At 41.8% G+C, this 15,492-nt stretch overlaps 1 protein-coding gene across 1 annotated transcript; it reads left to right on the top strand.

The window, feature by feature from the left end:
* Positions 1 to 728: 728 nt before the first annotated feature.
* On the top strand, positions 729 to 2,771 carry LOC131367655 (zona pellucida sperm-binding protein 4-like). The gene is made up of 8 exons (XM_058413086.1): positions 729 to 1,247; positions 1,327 to 1,514; positions 1,596 to 1,693; positions 1,764 to 1,921; positions 2,008 to 2,200; positions 2,276 to 2,423; positions 2,501 to 2,576; positions 2,654 to 2,771. Exons 1-8 carry the CDS (start codon positions 968 to 970, stop codon positions 2,734 to 2,736), a joined length of 1,224 nt encoding a protein of 407 aa, XP_058269069.1. The 5' UTR covers positions 729 to 967; the 3' UTR covers positions 2,737 to 2,771.
* The last annotated feature ends 12,721 nt before the right edge of the window (positions 2,772 to 15,492 follow it).

Genomic DNA, 15,492 nt, shown 5'->3' with positions numbered 1-15,492 from the left:
TTTCTACTGCTGCAGATACTGCTGGACTTCCTGTAGATCCTGAGTGACCCATGTCTTGTCCAATCAGAGGGAAGAATTCCATTCACACACTATACCTACCTTTTCCACTTTGTCTGAATTCTCTTTGTGTTACAGGATTTGTTATTTTGTTTAGCACTTCACAGCCACCATAACATTAGCGATTTCCATAAACAGTCCACATTATTGCATTTTAAAAACTGTTTTTTTTTATTACTGTGTAAACCTATAGCCTAGAAATCATTGCAGATGGAAATGGAACATGTATGCAGTGTTTTTTGCTATTTAAAGTGAAGCTGAAGCAGTCGGAAAATGTCCTGAATCAGCATTTAGCTTAACAATGAAAAAGATGACTAAACAACTAGTCTTTTGAAATACTGTTTAATTAGTTGGGTTTTTTAAGTTCCAAGCCAAAAGCATGCACAAGAAAATCTACTTTTAAATGTATTAAATATAATATTAAAAATAAAAAACTAAAGAATGAACTAAAGAATTTAAAGTTAATATCATGTTTTCATGTGAAAATAGTTAATCTAAATCTGTTAGATAATTTTAATCTTTAAAACAACTAGATATTTTAAGAAAGACCAATAACTTCTTATGGACAAAACAAGTATCAAAGCCATGATAATCATCTCTTTAAGATTCCTTTTGCTTCTGATCTGATTAACATGTCCAGGTAAAATCTTAAATATGTTTCAGAAAATCACTCAAAGTGAGATAAGTAGTTAATTTCTGCTTGTTGTGTCAATTGCCTGTTAACACAGGAGAGTTTCTGACCAACTAATCACGAAGGCGGTGATTAACGTGGTTAATGACGTCACACGGCTGGAACTTCATTAACGACTAGTTAAGTAGGCGGAGACTCCTGATTCAATTAGGACTGGAGACACAATAAAAGACAGATGGCGCAGCCTAGCTAAATGTTGGTGTATGCAGTTTGGGAACAATGGTGACTACAGGGGTAAGGTTGGTGGTTTTGGGGCTTTTTCTGGCCTTTGGCTGTGTGAGCAGTATTCCTGCAGCCCCAACAAATGTGAAGAAGCCATCTCAGGATTCTCCGCTTCCTGGGAAGCCCACTGTGCCACCGCAGATGTCTGGCCAGGTTCAGAAATGCCAAGTGCAAGACTACGAAAGAGTCCCTTGTGGAGAACCTGGCATCAAGGCTGCTCGGTGTAATACTATAAACTGCTGTTTTGATGGTCAACAGTGCTATTATGGGAAAACTGGTGAGTTTGGAGTTCTGTTTGTCTTGATTGTGGTTTAACATGTTAAAACTGATTCCTTTCTTTCCTTTGGTGTTCCCAGTGACCGTGCAGTGTACCCTTGATGGCCAGTTTGTGTTGGTGGCAGCCAGAGATACAACCCTTCCCAGGATAAGCCTGGAGTCCATCAGCATGTTGGGAGGAAATGCTGGACCCTGCAGTCCTGTTGACTCAAATGCAGCCTTTGCTATTTACCAGTTTCCTGTGACTGCTTGTGGGACAACCATGATGGTTTGTGTCTAAATGGTTTTCTCCTAAATGCCTTAATTTCAGTGACTCACTTCAAGCTCACCTCTGTTCCCCTCTGTCTAGGTGAAGGGTGGCTATGTCATCTATGAAAACAGGATGGTCTCCTCCTATGAAGTTGGGGTTGGACCCCGTGGCTCAATCACACGAGACACTCATTATGAGTAAGTGACCTAAAACTCATGGTCCAGGGAATATTTAAGCCTTTTACTGACCTGTTCTTTCCTTTTGTAGGCTGTACTTCCAGTGTAAATATTCAGGTGTTGGCTTGGCTGCTTTGTCTATTGACCCTGCAGCCAATGTTGATCCTCTGCCCCTTGTTGCTTCTGGACCTCTCCAAGTAGAACTAAGACTAGGAAAAGGTCAATGTGTCACAAAGGGTTGTGTAGCAGGTGAGCCCTGTCTGGACATCTGGAATGCAGTCTGAATTTCAGTAGTTTCAACAGGTGTTAATGCCCCCCCCCCCATCTCTCCACAGAACAAATAGCCTATAACTCCTACTACAGTGCTCTTGACTACCCTGTGACTAAGGTTCTGAGGGAACCGGTGTATGTTGAGGTGCGCATTGTGGGCAGAACTGATCCGAATATTGTCCTGGTTTTGGGAAGCTGCTGGGCGACTGCTGCTCCTAACCCCTACAGCCTTCCCCAGTGGGACCTTTTGGTGAATGGGTAAGCTCAAGTCTTCTGTTTTTGGAGTCCCATGACCATATTGAACAGGAAGTAATGACCTTGTGTATTCCAAAGGTGTCCATACAAGGATGACCGCTACTTGACCAGGCTGATCCCAGTGAATGGAACATCCAGACTTGCGTACCCTACCCATTACAGACGCTTTGTCCTGAAGATGTTTACGTTTGTGGATAAGACCTCCATGGCTCCACTGCAGGAGACGGTAAAGGCTCGAGTTCTCCTCATGCTCTTCTACACATGAAGTGGGTTCTTTTGCTCACTTTCTTCCTTCCCCCTCAGCTCTACATCCACTGCAGTACAGCTGTGTGCCTTCCAAATGCACTGGACTCTTGTGAACCGATGTGCACCAGAACAAGTGAGTAGACCCCCTTTAGTGCTGTTTGCTTCTTTGTGACTGGTTTTTTTAATGTGGTTCTCCTTTTTCATCTTCAGGAAGAGATGTTTCTGCTGCAGAGGAGACTGCTGCTCCCACAGGCATTGCATCTAGTGGAGAAGTGATCTTTACCCAAGCTTAAACTGGAATATGTTCAATAAAGAGATTTTGCTTTAATTGTGGTTTTGACTTTTTTTTTTTTTTTTTTTTTTTAAAAAGTTTATCCAACTGCATCTGCCTGTCTTGTAAACAACTTTCTTCATTATGCTGAGGAGCTCCAGTAACATGGTTCAGCAATGGGCTGTGTTGAGGGGTTGATATTGGGCCAGGTGTTGTGGTGTAGGGGGACTTTTGCTTCTAAACAAGCAGAAACAGTTGACCAAGATGATGTAGCATCTGCTTGCTAGGAATGAAAACCTGCATTCCCACCAGCTCCTGGCTAAGCTTGGACACTCCTGGTGGTCAAATGTCCATTCAACATGGCCTTGTGTCTGGAGTTGTTTTGTATACCATATTTACAATTTACTCAGGTTTTTCTATGAATGTATAGATGAGAACTTAGAACAAACAGCCCCAGGGGTAGGTTTTCCTTCCAACTGAGCAAGAGCTTGTTCTTGGCCTTCATTAATCTATAAAGTGTGGCCTTGGTGTGAATGAAAGCCTGCCCCTACACAATGAACCATTCCTGATAAGAGTAGACACTGGCTGCTAAGTAACTTGATTTCTGGTGAGACAAGTACTTTTATTAGTGCAGCTGGAAATCAGCTTTGGGTTTGCTCTGGATGGACTTGCAGTTTCATGTGCAGCAGTCAAAGACCTTGGTGTGATTATTGTTACATCACTGATAGCCTTTTTCTTCTCAATTGAGAAATATCTAATACAGAAAAATGAGTTCATGCCTCTGTGCTGTTAGACTATCATAACACCTTGTGGTCCAGATGTTCCAATAGGCTCCAGTTAGTGCAGACTTCTGCAGCGCTTAATAGAAATACATCTGACCACATCACCCCTTTCTTATACTCTCTGCTTTTGCTCCCATATAAATGTTGCAGTGATTGTAAAACTAATGACCTGTAAAGACATGAATGGTCAAAAGTGTGTCCTGGTTTCCTAGCTACAGAACAGCCTTCCATTTAATGTTTTGGATTAAAATCTCAATCTTAGTCCTAAATTAACACAAATTAGCTAGGCCTCAAGTTAAGCTCAAGCTGATCTGTGTTATTTCCAGGATTCTGTATTTACTTCATAATTCAATTTATTTGTATAGTGCTATTTAACAATGGACATTGTCTCAAAGCAGCTTTACAGATTACTCTGAAGCGATACTTATGCACATGACCAGCAGCATGAGTTATAATCCAGGGTGTACCCCTGCCTTTCACCCAGTGTGTGCTGGGATAGGCTCCTGCAGATCCCCGTGACCCTGATTAGGAATAAAGTGGGTATAGAAAATGGATGGATGGATGTTCTTGTTTATTGGTTCTATTTTATTACGAAGCTTCAGATTTAATTTCTCGTCATACTTTGTCCTGTATTTGTAATGCATGTAACTTCTGGAAGGCTTTAGGTTTAAATCCCAAAACTGTTTACCTTTTAAGCGAGACCCCTAACTGCTTAAAAGTTTTCTTTGGAAAATGTCATTTTTAGCTGCCGGCGGCGAGGCTGCCCACATGGCCAGGCTTCTTTTATAAAAACGATTAAAGGTTAAATCAAATAAAACAACAGTGGAGGAGGAGGTGTTGGATGTTTTTTTCCCTATAGATAAATAGAAATAAAGATGGGGGGGAGGAGGAGGAGAAATATGAAACAGGGGGCAGGATGTCCTGTTCTTTATCAGTTTGAGGTGTTGGTGTGATTCATTATTTCCAAACACTGTGGTTGTGATAATGATGGTGATGATGATAGGAATAGAAAGAGAAAAAAAAAACCACAGTGGAACAGAGACCAGGGTTCTGCTCAGATTCAGATCCTCCTACGCTAGTGCTGACTGCTAATATGTAGAACAGCATGCTTTTATGTGGTCAAAGCCATGTCAGCAGTTTTTTTTTCAAAGGCTGTTAATCCTCATACAATGGCACAAGAGCCAGACGAAAAACACCAGCAAGGCTTCATGATAATTCACCAGCATAACCACCGAGCTTGGATTTATAATTATTATTATCATTATTAAACAGAAAAGCACTGACCGTTTCCTGTTATCTGCTTCAATTCACAGTTTCAGTTCAATCAGAGAGTAAGAATTCATTCCTAAAACAATCACCTGCCTCTCCAGTCCTGGAGAAGTTTCTTTATCTTTTATTTTATGATTTATTCAGAGAATCCACAGCTCAAGAAATTCTGGAAATCATTAACATTTCAGCAATGCTGACATTTAGTTAAGCAACAATATACCGTATTGCTCAAACGTACAAAGACGCTCCTATTCTATTAACCTTTCGATATCAATGGACGCTTGAGACGTTACACACACGTATCCACTCGCACTTCGTGAGAAGCAGTTAACCTTTAAAGAACCGCACAGCTGCTCGAATCTCATATCTAACCTAACTCGCACTCCTCTTATTTTTTTTCTTTCATTATTTTCATCATTATTTACCAGAAATACATCTCCAGTTTATTTATCTTTTTTTAATTTATTTATTTAAAACAGTTTAAAATAAAAAGAGTGTAGAAGGCGTAGGCGTTCGGGGGCTGAACAGAAACTGAACGGTGGAGAGAGGAGAATGAGGTCAGTGACCTGATGTCTGCATGGGAAGGGTTAAATGAGCTGAGACGCTGTCAGTTAATCACACCCAGGACTCCACGTGGTGAGTGAGATGTGAGATCTCAATAATAAACATTGAACAGAAAAAAAATATCAGAGTGACATGGACCGAACTGCTGATGGGATTAACTCTTCTGAAGGTTAGAATTATTGTTCAGGTCTCGCAGTGAGAAGTGTGTGTGTGTGTGTGTGTGTGTGTGCTGAAACATGATCAGGTTGGAAGATAAACGTCTATAGATACACAAATAACAATTTCAAAATTATTTAAAAGTATTAGGTGACGTTCAAAAAAGAACTATAATAAGATGGGGAGGAGTTTTGATGTTGATGTAATATATTGGGAGGAGTTCTGGTTATGATGTAATGTATGGGGAGGTGTTTTGGTTAGGATGTAATGTATTGGGAGGAGTTTCAAGTTATGATGTAATATATGGCGAGGAGTTTTGGTTATGATGTAACATGGGGAGGAGTTCTGGTTATGATGTAACATTGAACTGCAGGACATCAGACAGGTCAGTAGATCTATAAATAATTCATTATTGTTGAATAGAATCTGAAAGATCATAATGCAGCTACAGCATGCTGTGAAACTTCTCTTTGTGGTTTATCATCTGAAATTAGCTGGCAGTTTAATCTGAAAGAAAATGATGCATATATTCATGTTTAAACTAATGAGATATACATCAACTCTGGGGGGGCAGATTTAGAAATGCAGGAATAAGTAGAGAGGCATTAAATAATGATGAGAGCTATGGTGTCGAAATCACAGCCCCTGAGCAATAAAAGTGCAAATATATTCAATGTACACTGCTTAGAATTCATCGCTGGAGAAACAGGCATGTATATTAGTGTGTGTGTGTGTGTGTGTAGGTGGAAGTGTTATTGCATGTGCTGTTTGATGTATATATATATTTATATATTTTCTGTTTATTTATTTCATTTTTTTGATCATATACCAAGGATGAAACACAAAACAGGAAAGCAGGAAGAGCAAGAGAGAGAGAGAGAGAGAGAGAGAGAGAGAGAGAAAAGGAGAGATGTGAAGAATAGGAGCGGGAGTAGAGAATAAAGGATGAAGAATAGAATAAGATGAATTGTTTGTGGTGTTGGAGAGATGTTGGAGCTGCAGCTTCTGCATATTGTTCCTCTCTAATGCTTTATGGAAGAAAACAGAGTTTGGTTTAGTTTTATACAGCAGTTATGAGGCTAATTTCACTAACAATTGAAGAAAACATATAGCCTTAAAATGTAAATTCCTCACAATGAAAACACGCTTCAATAAACATCACTTCTTATATTATTTTATTTAGAAATACTGAAAGAAAGAAAAAATCCTTGGTCTTAATTCTGGTAGCAAATACTGCAACTGTGAGAAATATAACAACCACATACCACCATGCAATCACATGACTAGCATTACTAGCGCTAATCATTACGATGTGGATACAGGAAACTAGTACAGAATGGCTGAAGGATGAAGGAAATGTATATAATATATAAAATTATTTCTGCTCTACAGGTCTAGTGATGTTTATTGTGTGTGACCTTGTTCAGTATATCAGAATGGATCACTTTATAGAAAACTCAAAGAATATGTATGTAAGTTTATAATCCTAAAAAAGACAGTGTGGCATCGTACACACACACACACACACACAAGTGGAAATGTCCAAATTGGGCCCAAAGTGTCAATATTTTGTGTGGCCACCATTATTTTCCAGCACTGCCTTAACCCTCTTGGGCATGGAGTTCACCAGAGCTTCACAGGTTGCCACTGGAGTCCTCTTACACTCCTCCATGATGACGTCACAGAGCTGGTGGATGTTAGAGACCTTGTGCTCCCCCACCTTCCGTTTAAAGATACACCACAGATACTCAATAAGGTTTAGGTCTGGAGACATGCTTGGCCAGTCCATCACCTTTACCCTCAGCTTCTTTAGCAAGGCAGTGGTGGTCTTGGAGGTGTGTTTGGGGTCGTTATCATGTTGGAATACTGCCCTGCGGCCCAGTCTCTGAAGGGAGGGGATCGTGCTCTGCTTCAGTATGTCGCAGTACATGTTGGCATTCATGGTTCCCTCAATGAACTGTAGCTCCCCAGTGCCGGCAGCACTCATGCAGGCCCAGACCATGACACACCCACCACCATGCTTGACTGTAGGCAAGACACACTTGTCTTTGTACTCCTCACCTGGTTGCCGCCACACACGCTTGACACCATCTGAACCAGATAAGTTTATCCTGGTCTCATTGGACCACAGGACATGGTTCCAGTATTCCATGTCCTTAGTCTGCTTGTCTGAAGCAAACTGTATGCAGGCTTTCTTGTGCATCATCTTTAGTAGAGGCTTCCTTCTGGGACGACAGCCATGCAGACCAATTTGATGCAGTGTGTGGCGTATGGTCTGAGCACTGACCGGCTGACCCCCCACCCCTTCAACCTCTGCAGCAATGCTGGCAGCACTCATACGTCTATTTCCCAAAGACGACCTCCGGATACGACACTGAGCACGTACACTCAACTTCTTTGGTGGACCATGGTGAGGCCTGTTCTGAGTGGAACCTGTCCTGTAAAACTGCTGTATGGTCTTGCCCACAGTGCTGCAGCTCAGTTTCAGGGTCTTGGCAATCTTCTTATAGCCTAGGCCATCTTTATGTAGAGCAACAAATCTTTTTTTCAGATCCTCAGAGAGTTCTTTGCCATGAGGTGCCATGTTGAACTTCCAGTGACCAGTATGAGAGAGTGTGAGAGCGATAACACCAAATTTAACACACCTGTTCCCCATTCACACCTGAGACCTTGTAACACTAACGAGTCACATGACACCGGGGAGGGGAAATGGCTAATTGGGCCCAATTTGGACATTTCCACTTAGGGGTGGAGTCACTTTTGTTGCCAACGGTTTAGACATTAATGGCTGTGTGTTGAGTTATTTTGAGGGGACAGCAAATTTACACTGTTATACAGGCTGGACACTCACTACTGTACATTGGAGCAGAGGGTCATTTCTTCAGTGTTGTCATATAAAAAGATATAATAAAATATTTACACAAATGTGAGGGGTGTACTCACTTCTGTGAGATACTGTATATATATATCAGTCATAACATTATGACCACCTGCCTAATATTTTGCTGGCCCACCTTGTGCTCCTAAAACAGCCCTGACCCTTCGAGGCATGGACTCCACTAGATCCCTGAAGGTGTGCTGTGGGATCTGGCACCAAGATGTTAGCAGCAGATCCTTTAAGTCCTGTAAGTTGTGAGGTGGGGCCTCCATGGATGGGACTTGTTTGTCCAGAACATCCCACAGATGCTGGACTGGATTAAGATTTGTGACACGGTGCATTATCCTGCTGAAAGAGGCCACAGCCATCAGGGAATACCGTTTCCATGAAAGGGTGTAGATGATCTGCAACAATGCTTAGGTAGGTGGTACGTGTCAAAGTAACATCCACATGGATGCAGGACCCAAGGTTTCCCAGCAGAACATTGACCAAAGCAGGACACTGCCTCCACCGGCTCGCCTTCTTCCCATAGTGCATCCTGGTGTCATGTGTTCCCCAGGTAAGAGATGCACACACACCTGACCATCCATGTGATGTAAAAGAAAACGTGATTCATCAGACCAGGACACCTTCTTCCATTGCTCCGTGGTCCAGTTCTGATGCTCACGTGTCCATTGTTGGAGCTTTCAGTGGTGCACAGGGGGGTCACCCTGACCGGTCTGTGGCTATGCGGCCCCATACACAACAAACTGTCCTGCACTGTGTATTCTGACCCCTTTCTATCAGAACCAGCATTAACTTCTTCAGCAATTTGAGCAACAGTAGCTCATCTGTTGGATCGGATCACACGGGCCAGCCTTCTCTCCCCACGTGCAACAATGAGCCTCGACCGTCCATGACCCTGTCTCTGGTTCACCACTGATCCTTCCTTGGACCACTTTTGGACCATAGATACTGACCACTGCAGACCGGGAACACCCCACAAGAGCTAATTAAAATATCATCAGCTTTGCACTGGCTGTTGAAAATAGAATTGATGTACTGTAAAAAAAAAAAAAAAATCAGTGTTATTATTATTATTATTATTATTATCCACCAAATAATTAACAAAAAGCATGGGATGAGTGTTAGAAAGTCTGATCTCTGCATAGTACTGCGTGGTCTCATGCAGCATATACAATATAGAATATTAACATTCTGCAGGTTCGCAGTGAAAGTGTTGCTTTCATTAGAGCTTCCTATGTGCACACACAGACACACACACACACACACAGACACACACACACACACACACAGACACACACACACACACACACACAAGAATGATTTCTTCCCCACTGACAATAATCTCAAACATTATTCCAGCTCCAATAAAAACACAAATGCAAATATATTATATGTTTCTTTGTGTAGATGTAATTGCATTCAGTGTGTATAATCAGATAGTGTGTGTGTGTGTGTGTGTGTGTGTTATGGTTTGTGGTTGCAGCATTTATATTTTAATTTATTTTAGTAGGGGGAGGGGATGTATGGTGTGGGGGGGTATCTAAATGTATATGATTGACTGCAGTGGGGGAGGAGACACTGTAACTGTGACTAACCCTATATTCTGACTAAAGAGCATAAGTATTGGCGCCCCATACCCCATCAACTACATAGTGCTTTAATGTCAAATAAAATAAATTAAAAAACAAAGACAAATATATGTTTCTGTGTGCAGATCTAATCATATTAAGTGCGCCTGATCAGAGTGTGTGTGTGTGGGGGATATGTAAACGTATATGATTGACTGCAGTGGGGGAGACACTGTGTGTGTGTGTGTTATGGTTTGTGGTTGCAGTCTTTATATTTTAATGTATGTTACAGTGGGGGGAAGGGGATGTATGGTGTGTGTATGTGTGTGTGTGTGTGGAGAATATGTAAACGTATATGATTGACTGCAGAGGGGGAGGAGACTGTAACTGTGTCCAACCCTAGATCATAAATATTGGCACCCCTTCCCCCATTAGCTGCACAGTGCTGTCTGAATGTTCCACACAGCCTCAGCTCCACCATGCCACATTCTTCTTTAGACACCATTATAAAAAATAAAAGGAAAAGAAAAGAAGAACCCCAACTGACAGTCCTGGTGATGACATCCTGTCTGTTTGATTGTTGATTATAACTACTTCTGATTTCTCAGTTTCTGATTTTTTTTGAAGAACATTATTATTGTGAATCTATCAGATCAGATTGAATTTGCCGTTTGATTTAAGATGCAGAGCTTTCCGGCCTGTCACATGGTGTAAGATTAAAACACCGCCCCGAGCTGTGGGAATGTCACGGCTCCTTTATTTTACTCTGGAGAGGAATTCAGATTTCTACTCAGATTTTTTTATAATGAAGCTGTACAGAATGTTTTCATAGATCATGTTCATGCATTGTGTTCAATTTAGTAATCTTATCCTTGCACACTGATACATTTTAGATTAAATTAGATTAGATTAGATTAGATTAGATTAGATTAGATTAGATTGAGATGTTTGTTCTAAATTTCGATAGTAACACCTCATGTCACAACAGATTTTATATAATAAAACTGTGTGTATTCACTGATGTTGTGAAGTCCTATTCCTCCAGATATCCTCACTAGTCACACTGTATTTTTAACGTATTTTTAATGTCTCTGTCTTCAACATCAATGGCAACAATATAAAAGCTGGGATTAATCAAAACTCAATATTAGGTGTGAAGGCTACCTGCAAATCCCATGACCTCTTTATCTCTGTACATATACACCGGTCAGGTATAAGACTCTGAGCAGTGACCGGTGAAGTGAATAAGACTGAGTATCTCCTCATCATGGCACCTGTTAGTGGGTGGGATATATTAGGCAGCAAGTGAACATCTTGTCCTCAAAGTTGATGTTAGAAGCAGGAAAAATGGACAAGTGTAAGGATTTGAGCGAGTTTGATGAAGGGCCAAATTGTGATGGCTAGACCACTGGATCAGAGCATCTCCAAAACTGCAGCTCTTGTGGGGTGTTCCCGGTCTGCAGTGGTCAGTATCTATCAAAAGTGGTCTGAGGAAGGATCAGTGGTGAACCGGTGACAGGGTCATGGGCGGTCAAGGCTCACTGTTGCACGTGGGGAGAGAAGGCTGACCCGTGTGATCCGATCCAACAGACGAGCTACTGTTGATCAAACTGCTGAAGAAGTTAATGCTGGTTCTGATAGAAAGCGGTCAGAATACACAGTGCAGGACAGTTTGTTGCGTTTGGGGCCGCATAGCCACAGACCGGTCAGGGTGCCCATGCTGACCCCTGTGCACCACTGAAAGCACCAACAATGGACACGTGAGCATCAGAACTGGACCACGGAGCAATGGAAGAAGGTGTCCTGGTCTGATGAATCACGTTTTCTTTTACATCACGTGGATGGCCGGGTGTGTGTGCGTCTCTTACCTGGGGAACAAATGACACCAGGATGCACTATGGGAAGAAGGCGAGCCGGTGGAGGCAGTGTCCTGCTTTGGTCAATGTTCTGCTGGGAAACCTTGGGTCTTTTCATCCATGTGGATGTTACTTTGACACGTACTGTACCACCTTTCATGGAAACGGTATTCCCTGATGGCTGTGGCCTCTGTCAGCAGGATAATGCTCCGTGTCACAAAGCAGAAATGGTTCAGGAATGGTTTGATGACCACAACAACCAGTTTGAGGTGTTGACCTCAGGGTTTCCAAATTCCCCAGATCTTAATCCAATCCAGCATCTGTGGGAGGTGCTGGACAAACAAGTTCGATCCATGGAGGCCCCACCTCACAACTTACAGGACTCAACGGATCTGCTGCTAACATCTTGGTGCCAGATCCCACAGCACTCCTTCAGGGATCTAGTGGAGTCCATCATGTCTCAATGGGTCAGGGCTGTTTTAGGAGCAAAAGGGGGACAGACGCAATATTAGGTAGGTGGTCATAATGTTATAGCTGATCAGTGTGTACATATACACCAAAGACCAAAAACATGAAGTTTTCTCCTGTTGTTGTTGTGTCCGTGTTGATGATTGAGTGTCTTTGTCATGGTCCACTCCACAGTGGAGGTTAATATGTAGCTCACATGAAAGCACACACTCAGGGCTTTAAGAATTTGTAGTGTTTCAGAAGGATTTCTGCTTTTTTAGCCTACTAGTTGTGATATATTCATAGAAAAGTTCCAAATAAACAAAAAATGCTCTCTGAGATGCTCAAAGTGCTGGTTCATCTAAAAAGCAGCTGAAATCTGTTCTTCAACCAGTAAAATTCTGTGTAAGGTTATCCAACAGAGGGAAAAACACACGTCTAAAACATACTGAAAGCTGACAGATTCACAGCCAGAACATCATTCGGTTCTGTAATGTCCCATGAATCCATTTCCATTCCTCTGACACAGGGGAACATCAGTGTACTGGGAAAAAGGGTTAAGAAAATCTTTTTAAAGCTTATAAACATCCACAGAGAAATGAACAGAGTCGTCATTGTTCTCTGAAGCATTGATGAAGAGTGTAAAGACTGAGGAACAGGTTTGGACCTGGATGTTCTGAAGGTATGAAGGTGGAGCGAGAGATCAGGGAGATGATGTTCTGCTGAAATGCAGTAATAACTGTCACCTGTCTCTAGATTCATTTCTCTTTATTACTGTTTCATCATCTATTAGAGCTCTGTGAAGTGTGTGTGTGTGTGTGTGTGTGTGTAAGAGTGTGGGGGGGGGGGTCTGGATTGCTGCTGGGGTTGAGTCAGGTTTGTTTTTATTCAAATGGTGAAGATATATGTGCACACAAAGGGACAGGGCTCACACACACACACGCACACACACACACACACACCAATTACACACAAAATGAACCATTTAGCATGCTACACACAAAGAAATGAACACACACACACACGTTGGAGTGCCTAAACACAATGACACAGTGAGATTGATTCAGGCTCCTCAGACAGGCACATCATCATTAAATTAAATAATGTCACAAAGAGCCGCAGAAAAATAGATTCTCAGCGGCATCACTCATCGTCTTTCACCATCTCTCACCATTTCATTACACTTCTCCTTCTCTCCTCTCCTCGGCTTCAGAGGACTGAAGAGCTCACCATCACAGGGACTTTCTGTCTGAGAAGCGTGTCATATTTCTCCAACAAGACTCCAGCATTCTCTCATATAATATATTCAAAACCCTACTCTCTGATTGGCTGGAAGCAGCAAAGACCATTACAGGAGAGAAATATAAATATGTGGTATCACAGGATGGACATCACCGGATTAATTAATGATTTCTGGTGAGTAATTAATCACACACACACACACACACACACACACACACTGTTCATCTCTCATCTTTCACACACTGAAGTTACTGTTACTCCAGACAGGTACTTTAACAGCTTTATCCCAGACTGTTACAAAGCACTGACACTGCAGACTCCTTCCATACATGATGCACAAATCACATCAATCATTTATACACTTCCTCGTGAAGGAGCTGTTGCTATAGAAACCATAAGGTATTAGAGTGAGCGCATTAATACAAACCTGTTCTACAGTCAGAGCTGCTGTTACAGAGAATCAACACCTTCCACATTACACACAGTAATGTAATTAATCACATTAAGTAATGTGTTCTGAGTCGTCAGATCTGAGTTCTGAGTCCTGACTCCTGAGTTCTGAGTTCTAAGTTCTGAGTCCTGAGTTCTAAGATCTGAGTTCTAAATCCTGAGTTCTAAGTCCTGAGTCGTGAGATCTGAGTCCTGAGTTCTGAGTCCTGAGTTCTGAGTTCTAAGTCCTGAGTTCTGAGTCATGTGATCTAAGTTGTGAGTCCTGAGTTCTGAGTTGTAAGATCTGAGTCCTGAGTCCTGATGTTGATTAATTCTCTCTAACAGCATCTCTGACTGTAGCGCAGGTGTGTATTAATGTCTTATGGTTTCCATAGCAACAGCCCTGACGTGTACAGCAACGCTTCACATCAAACGATTTTTTAAAAAGGTGTATTAATATGATGGAATTTTGTGTGAGAAGGTTTTCACATTTATGGAAGGAGTCTCCAGTGTCAGCGCTCTGTTTATAATCTGCCTTTTTTCTTTTTTTTCCATTTTGTTTGCAGAATAAAGGTGTGATGTTGAGGAGAAGATCTGAGATCAAGAGGAGAACTTGGGTCATCCGAGAAGAGTGCTGGTCCTGCTGAAGACCATCTGATCTGATCTGAACATTATGGCCCAGGCTGAGGAGCTGAAACCATGGAGAGCGTTGCCTTGGCAACATGCTTTTTTTTTATATCCTGAGAGTGTAATCACTATAGTCTATAGTTTCAATGATATACAATACTTCCAAAAAAAAGGACGATTATAATAAGCGGAGGAGACGTGGAGATATTTGCTTCAGAATGGCGTTTCCATGGAAACTGAAATAATAATCTGCAGTGATTGATGTTTTTCTTTTTGCTGCTCCCCCTCCTCATTTATGCGGCTGTGTGTGTGTGTGTGTGTGTGTGTTTTCCTCCCCCTCTGCAGCTTTATATACTTTATTAGTCTGTCAGAATAGTTTATGAGATGTTGCGAAAGGAAATAACCGAGTTCTCTGGTTTAATAACACGCCACCTTTTTTTCTCTTTACACACTCTCGGGGTATAGAACACACCAGCGGCTCCATTAAACCTCTTTTCCAGGTGCATTGTGGGTAAAGAGTTTTACTGTTTATTAGCATCCCGAGCACACCTGAATGTCAGACAGAACGACTCGCAACTATTCATTTATCAGGCATTGATAAATATTTGACGCTCCACTCTCTCAGAGACGCTCCACGTAAATGTCACTTACTCTCAACTAATGGAGAGAAAACAGAGCGAGACGCTGCAATCATCTGATCTGTGTGTGTGTGTGTGTGTGGAGTGTGTTACTAATGAAGGATCCTGTGTGTGAACGTGCATGTGTGTGTGTATGTGTGTGTGTGTGTGTGTGTATGTGTGTGTGTGTGTGTGTGTGTCTGTGCGTATATATATATATATATATATATATATATATGTGTGTGTGTGTGTGTGTGTGTGTGTGTGAGCATGTGCGTGCATGTGTGTGCATGTGTCTGTGTGTGTATGTGTGTGAGCGTTTGTGTGTGAGTGTGAA

This window comes from Hemibagrus wyckioides, linkage group LG17 (genome assembly GCF_019097595.1).
Source record: "Hemibagrus wyckioides isolate EC202008001 linkage group LG17, SWU_Hwy_1.0, whole genome shotgun sequence".
Lineage (NCBI taxonomy): Eukaryota > Metazoa > Chordata > Actinopteri > Siluriformes > Bagridae > Hemibagrus > Hemibagrus wyckioides.
Note: the sequence above shows the minus strand (reverse complement) of the source record. Positions and strands in the feature narration are given on the sequence as shown.

Excerpts from the sequence above, each read along its gene's own strand:
- LOC131367655 (XM_058413086.1), top strand. The coding sequence starts at position 968 with ATGGTGACTACAGGGGTAAGGTTGGTGGTTTTGGGGCTTTTTCTGGCC. Across the intron at positions 1,694-1,763 it reads ACACGAGACACTCATTATGA|GCTGTACTTCCAGTGTAAAT; the intron begins GTAAGTGACCTA and ends TTCCTTTTGTAG. Across the intron at positions 2,424-2,500 it reads TGGCTCCACTGCAGGAGACG|CTCTACATCCACTGCAGTAC; the intron begins GTAAAGGCTCGA and ends CTTCCCCCTCAG.